The sequence below is a fragment of the Portunus trituberculatus genome, chromosome 45 (assembly GCF_017591435.1).
Source record: "Portunus trituberculatus isolate SZX2019 chromosome 45, ASM1759143v1, whole genome shotgun sequence".
Lineage (NCBI taxonomy): Eukaryota > Metazoa > Arthropoda > Malacostraca > Decapoda > Portunidae > Portunus > Portunus trituberculatus.
In genome coordinates this window covers 9,449,980-9,457,479 of record NC_059299.1, presented here as the reverse complement: position 1 = coordinate 9,457,479, position 7,500 = coordinate 9,449,980, and the positions used below count along the sequence as shown (strand labels likewise).

The following is a 7,500-nucleotide window of genomic DNA, read 5'->3' as shown; positions in this document are numbered from 1 at the left end:
AGGAGGAGGAGGAGTTACTTTTGTTCTTGTTGTTGCTGTTGTTGTTGATGTTGTTTGTAGTGGCGGTGGTGTAGTAGTAGTAGTAGTAGTAGTAGTAGTAGTAGTAGTAGTAGTAGTAGTAGTAGTAGTAGTAGTAGTAGTAGCAATCGTAGTAGTAATAATAGTAACATCATCCATCGCCACCACTACCACCACCACCACCACCACCACCACCACCACCACCACCACCACCACACGCAGAAAGGGAAGGCTCTGGTCTCATTCAATATCCTGGATCGACCTCAGCATTCTGGAACAAAGCTAATATCGTATTTCCTTTTCTCTAAATGTCATTATTTTGACGACGAGCATGACAGATTGAGGCGGCCATGGTCTGGGATGTGGTATTGGTGGTGGTGGTGGTGGTGGTGGTGATGGTGGTAGTCGTAGTGGTAGTGGTGGTGATTGGTGGTGATGGTGGTGGTGATGAAATGTAATTTATAAAGATGAGTAAACAAATTATTGATGAAGAAAAAAGTTGATGAAATGAACCTAATCTCATTTTTAAACTTACCTAACCTAACCTACTATTAAATGCATACGGTTCTTACTTCGTGTGTGTGTGTGTGTGTGTGTGTGTGTGTGTGTGTGTGTGTGTGTGTGTGTGTGTGTGTGTGTGTGTGTGTGTGTGTGTGTCTACCTGTCTGTCTGTCTGTCTGTAATGTTGTTTGTAAATATTTAAAGAAAAACATGAATTGAAAGAAAAAAGGAGTAAATAGATAAGATTTTGATGGTGTGTGTGTGTGTGTGTGTGTGTGTGTGTGTGTGTGTGTGTGTGTGTGAAGCCACGGACCCTTATAGCTAGTGTGGGAAGGTAATTCAGGCTCTCTCTTCCTTCCCTCTCCCTCTCCCTCGCCCTCTCCCTCTCCCTCTCTCCACGTATAAGGGCAAGCAAACCTAATGTGGCTCTGGAGTGTAGGCGAGGGAGGGAAGGAGGGAGGAGGAATGGAGGGAAGTGGAGGGAAGAAGGGACTGAGGTGGAGAGATGGAGGAAAGAAGGATAGACGCTGCAGGGACAAAGAGATGAAGGTATAGAGGAAAGGGAGAGATAAGGAGGAAAGATGAAAGTACTGGAGGAAAGGAGGTGAGGGAGGACTGAAAAGGATGGATAGTATGAAGGGAAGGAAAGGAAGGAGAAAACTGCAGTGTGTGTGTGTGTGTGTGTGTGTGTGTGTGTGTTAGTAGACCAGTGTACGAACATACCTAGGTACACACACACACACACACACACACACACACACGTAGCATTCCTGGGCATAATATTACATAGCACGGATCAACACAAAGATTTTTACGCTGCGTTTCAAATCCCATAAACCAGACACAGGAAAACAGCCACAGCATACCACACCACCATCACACCCCCACCACAGCATCACCACACCACCACCACTGCATCACCACACCACTACCACAGCATCACCACACCACCACTACACCACCACCACAGCATCACTACACCACCACCACAGCATCACCACACCACTACCACAGCATACCATACCATCACTACACCACCACCACAGCATCACCACACCACTACCACAGCATACCATACCATCACCACACCACTACCACACCACCACCACAGCATCACCACACCACCACCACAGCATCACAGACCTACTTCAGCATCACTAGCCTCACCACAGTATATGACAGCACTCACAGCACGCCACACCACAACTGTACCATCACAAGCACCCCAGGATATGACAGCTTCGCACAGCACAATGCAGCATCATTAGCACCTGTAGCATCACCACCACAACGACGCCACAGCAGTAAGAGACAAGACACCACAGCAACACCATAAAACTAAGCAGTAAAATCAATTATAGCAAGTCTTTGTCACTCTCTCTCTCTCTCTCTCTCTCTCTCTCTCTCTCTCTCTCTCTCTCTCTCTCTCTCTCTCTGTCTGAAAGCACCTCAATATCCTTTCTTAAGACGACAGAGGTAAATATTTTCCAGCGCCCCGCCAAAACAAAGGCGAAATAGGGTATAGATAGATAGAGAAGCAATTTACTTTTTAATAATAAGAGGACCAGGACTCAATTTGGGAGGGATCTAAACCCATCTCGTCTCGATCCCGCCGTAACCTTATACATAAAATCGAACCCAATTATAGTAGAGAAAGAATCCTGAGAGTTTATTTTATTCTCTTATTTATTTATTTATTTTTTTTTGGAACTTACTTATCTAATCTCTTTTATTCTCTTACAGACGTCTCAGCCACAACAAAATTGCCTTCCTTCACGATGGAGTCTTTGCTAACATGTCAAAGCTCTACAGATTGTAAGTATCAACACCTGTATACTGTACCATATCTGTCCACCTGTCCACCTGCTCACCTGCTCACCTGCTTGCCTTCCTTCCTTCCTTCCTTCCTCGTCATTAACCTGTTGAGTGCGTGCGTGTGTAAGTGCGTAAGTGTGTGCGTGCGTGTAAATGTGCCGGTGATAATTAGTTACGTGTGTGTGTGTGTGTGTGTGTGTGTGTGTGTGTGTGTGTGTGTGTGTGTGTGTTTGAGTGTGTGCGTGTCAATTTGTTGCTAATAATTACTGTTGTGTATGTTTAGAAATATTCATTTACGTGTGTGTGTGTGTGTGTGTGTGTGTGTGTGTGTGTGTGTGTGTGTGTGTGTCCTCCTCGTCCCCACCGCGCCCTAAATAACTTAATGGTTCAGGTGATAAGGCACTAATGAACTTACCTTTACCTGGCTGGCAGTGAGGCTCTGATGGACACACACACACACACACACACACACACACACACACACACACACACACACACACACACACACACACACACCTGTCCCACATACCTGTCCTTCAGCACCTGTCCTCCACACCTGCCTCCCTGTGTGATGAAGGGAAAAATGTGATTAGCGAAACACACACCTGTAATTGTTTGTGGGGTGAGGAGTAGGATGGGGGATGGGAGATGAGAGAGAGAGAGAGAGAGAGAGAGAGAGAGAGAGAGAGAGAGAGAGAGAGAGAGAGAGAGAGATCAGCCACTACTTATTGCGTTCCTCCTCCTCCTCCTCCTCCTCCTCCTCCTCCTCCTCCTCCTCCTCCTCCTGCAGCTCCAATGTACTACTACTACTACTACTACTACTACTACTACTACTACTACTACTACTACTACTGTTACTACAGCTACTACTAATAATAATAATAACATTACTACTACTACTACTACTACTACTACTACTACTACTACTACTACTACTACTACTACTACTACTACTACTACTACTACTACTACTACTACTACTACTACTACTACTACTTCTACTACCAATGGTGCCCTCCCTCTCTCCTGCCCTCCCTCCCGCTCTCCCTTCCTCTCAGTTTTCCTCCTCCTTCTCCTCTTCCTCCTCCTCCTCCCATATACTCACCGTCCCTTCACATAACAAATAACAAGACTGCAAAAAAGAGAAAAAAAACACGAAAAGAAAAGAAAAAAAGAATAAAAAACAAAACATCAAACGTGTCCCGCAAGAAAACCACATGAATAACACACACACACACACACACACACACACACACACACACACACAGGTAGAAGATTACAGTATTCTTTTTACACGTCATTCCTCTCTTGTTGACCGCCTAAGTGCTACCCAGGGAAGAGGAGGAGGAGGAGGAGGAGGAGGAGGAGGAGGAGGAGGAGGAGGAAAGGACTGGAGGTGATGATGGTAATATGTATGTGTGTGTGTGTGTGTGTGTGTGTGTGTGTGTGTGTGTGTGTGTGTGTGTGTAGATCAATGCCCTACACCTGCCCCACACCTGCTCCACACCTCCACACACCTGCAGAGTCACGTGGTGCGCTTGGAGGTTCAAATTGAAAGGCAGGACAAGTACACGTGAGGGACTCTAATTTGTAACGCTTATAAGTAATTTGGGGTTTCTCAAGTGCTACCTTCTCCTCCTCCTCCTCCTCCTCCTCCTCCTCCTCCTCCTCCTCCTCCTCCTCCTCCTCCTATTCCTCGTCCTCTTCTTCTTCTGTTCCTTTTGTTCCTTTTCTCAGTCTCTTCTTTTATCTTTCTTTCCTTTTTTGTGTGTGCTTCACTTCTTCTCTTCTATTTATCTTTTCTTCCTATTTAATTTTCCTTGTTCCTCTTTTCTTCTGTTTCCTTTTTTCTTTCTTGTCTCTTCAGTCTCTATTTTCATTTTTCTTTTCTTATTTCCATCCCTTCTCCCTTTTTCTTCTTTATCTTATCTTCTTCCATTATTCTGTTCCCTTTCCCTCTCTTCCCTTCTGCCTGTATTAATAACAAGTATTTTCTTTCTTCTCTTCTCCTCCTCCTCCTCCTCCTCCTCCTCCTCCTCCTCCTCCTCTTCCTTATTTCCTATCATCAATCCTTCTCCTTTCTCCCTCTTCCCGTATTAATAACTGTGTGTGTGTGTGTGTGTGTGTGTGTGTGTGTGTGTGTGTGTGTGTGTGTGTGTGTGTGTGTGTGTGTGTGTGTGTACGTGTAGTGCGGTTCATTAATAATCACGTGCACCCTTCACCTCCTCCCCTCGTGCCTCACTAATTACATCTCACCTGCATACTTTACTACCTGTAATCAGCGCCTCGCCGCCACGGTACGCCGCACGCCACACTCTGAAGCAGCTCGGGGCGGTGGTGGCAGAGCTTAGCGGCGCGTCTGTCACACTATTCTATTCTCGATCACCTGTACTCCATATCTAAACTGTGTCTTGTTGTCATCTTTTATCTTCACGTTACTGGTATCAATAATATTCTCTCTTTCGAGTTTTGATAGGTTGTGTATTCCTATTCAAAACTGTATCTTGCTTTTATTTTTTTATTTTATGTTATTGTGTCATGTATTTATTGTGACGCCAGATTTTTTTTTTTTTATCATTTCTGTCACCAGTGTTCCGTATCTAAACTATATCTTCTTTTTACCAGTTATGTATGTATTGTAGCGCCAGACAAACTTTTTTTTTTTTTCAATAATCTTACTCTTTCGCGAATTTCTATCACCTGTATTCCATATCTTAACTTTACGTTCTCTTTATCTTTTATGTTTACGTTATCAGAGTCGTATTTATTTTGGCGCCAAACGTTTTTTTTTTTTTTTTTGTCATTTCTCCCTCTTGCGAATCTGTATCACCTGTATTCCATATCTAAACTGTATCTTAGTTCTTATCTTTTATTCTTTACGTTACTAGTGTCGTATTTTATGGCGCCAAATAAGCTTTTTTTTTTCATTTTACTCTCTTGCGAATCTGTATCACCTGTATTCCATATCTAAACTGTATCTTATTTTTTTTTCTTTACATCTTATTAGTATCGTATTCATTATGGCGCCAAATAGGCTTTTTTTCTATTATTTTTCTTTCTTGTGAATGTCGACAGGTTGTGAGCTAAGGGTTAAGGCAAAGTAAGATTCACAGCTCGTTTCTCAGTTGGTTATCGAAGCGGTCTGTGTGAAGATATGTGTCCACTACCTGAGGCGACGTGGCTGTCACTCCATATTGTATCCTGCTCCATAATTCTCTCTGTTCCAAATCTTGTCAAGGCCACGTCGCGTACTGAGGGTGAAGACAAGTTAAGACGAGACTCACATCCCGTCCCTCTAACAATATTACAGACTTGCCTCACGTTTCCATCTCGCACCGCTTGTAATTATCGTTCGAGTCGGGACATCTTAACAACTCGGCCACCATTCCTTACTCAGACCACTTATACGATTACCCACTCGGCCCACATGATGAACTAACTCGGCCCAATTACAATTTAAAGACAGGAAATAGTAGTAAACAAGAGAGGTCCCATTACCAGCTCGGCTCATTACCAACTCGGCCTACATTCCTCACCCTTCTACAGCCTGACACGCCAATAACAAGCTGCTTCACATGCTTCACACAGCTCGACACCTTCACCACGTGCTTCATTTAATGCTTCAATGACCGAGACGAACCTGCACACAGCCATTACCTACCAAAAATTATACATGCGAGCCAATCAGCGAATCTAGTGGGGCTCTCCCTGTGTGGCTTCGCGGTAAATGAAGCACCGAGCAGTGTCAGGGCTTCACACAGGTGCTTCGGGGCTTCATTCCAATATTCTCGACTCATTTCACTCGTCAAAATTGGAGTTATTGTGTGATTTGATGGTGTGTTTTGCTTTGTTCCCGTTGTTTTTTTCTGATTGCTTCTCTCTCTCTCTCTCTCTCTCTCTCTCTCTCTCTCTCTCTCTCCATTTATCGTGTTATTGTTCTATCTTCCTCCTCCCTCCTATCCTTATTTTCTTTCGGCAAAGTAAACCTTTCTCCATTTTAATAGAATTATGTAAATTAGAGACTGAGGACGCTCTCTCTCTCTCTCTCTCTCTCTCTCTCTCTCTCTCTCTCTCTCTCTCTCTCTCTCAGCGGGAAGGAAGAAAGAGAGGGAAAGGAAGGAGAGGAAAGGAAGAAAGAAACGAGAGAGAAAGTCAGAAAGGAAGAAAGAATTGAATATTAAAAACGTTCTCTCTCTCTCTCTCTCTCTCTCTCTCTCTCTCTCTCTCTCTCTCTCTCTCTCTCTCTCTCTCTCTCTCTCTCTCTCTCTCTCTCTCTCTCTCTCTCGGAAGCTTAATGGGCCAGGTGCGTGGGGTGTGATCTATGAAGAACGCAGCCAGGTGTTCTCAGGTGATTAGCCTTCCAGGTGCGACTTGACTTGGCCAGACAAGGGAGGCGGGGAAGTGAAACCTAGAGAACAGTTGTGCCTAAGAAATCCCCTCCCTTGTCTTTGCTTATTCGTGTTTTGGTCAGGTTAGGTTAGGTTAGGTTAGGTTAGGTTATATGTTATTTGGTTAAGTTAGGTTTAGGTTAGGTTAGGTTAGGTTAGGTTAGGTTAGACTAAGTTAGGTTAGGTTAGTTTAGGTTAGGTTAGACTAAGTTAGGTTAGGTTAGGTTAGGTTAGACTAAGTTAGGTTAGGTTGATTTAGAGTTAGGTTTAGAGAAGAATGATAAAGATTACAGATAAAAAGTGGAAAAAATATGAAGGAATTGGTTTTCAAGAGTAGTAGATGATAGAAATAGACTCAAAATAGAACAGACTCGGTCACCAGGTTGTTAGCGTTGAATCATCAGGGAACTTTAAGAGCTTAGACAAGTATGCATGAGGATGACGGGTGGAAATTCTCGGTAGGTAAACATATTTTATAAAAGGACTGCCTCGTGTTGGCCTGATGGGTTCTTCCACCAACTCTTATGTTCCTACGCTGTGTTGCTGTCAGAGAGGGAAGGGTCAGGAGTGAAGAGAAACAGGCATAAATAAACAAATGAATAGAAAGGGGAAGACTAAAATAAAGGTAACAGGAGGAAGATTAAAAAAAAAAAAAAAAAGCAGAAACATGCAAGGAAATTAAAGCATGGAATTGAGGCAACGAATATAGTAATTAAATCAGGAATGTGTGTGTGTGTGTGTGTGTGTGTGTGTGTGTGTGTGTGTGTGTGTGTGTGTG

General features: G+C 43.6%; 1 protein-coding gene and 1 long non-coding RNA gene across 2 annotated transcripts in view; one reads left to right on the top strand and one right to left on the bottom strand.

Annotated features, from left to right (window-relative positions):
* Window positions 1-7,500, top strand: part of LOC123519388 (protein slit-like) — a 125,438-nt gene that overhangs the window by 60,395 nt on the left and 57,543 nt on the right. The window contains 1 exon segment of the mRNA XM_045280667.1: window positions 2,263-2,334. Within this exon segment, the coding sequence (XP_045136602.1) occupies window positions 2,263-2,334 (72 nt within the window).
* LOC123519396 overlaps window positions 1-7,500 on the bottom strand; it is a 63,992-nt gene that overhangs the window by 53,337 nt on the left and 3,155 nt on the right. The window contains exon 2 of the long non-coding RNA XR_006679005.1: window positions 2,864-2,898. This is a non-coding gene — a long non-coding RNA (uncharacterized LOC123519396). The remainder of the gene's footprint in view (window positions 1-2,863; window positions 2,899-7,500) is intronic.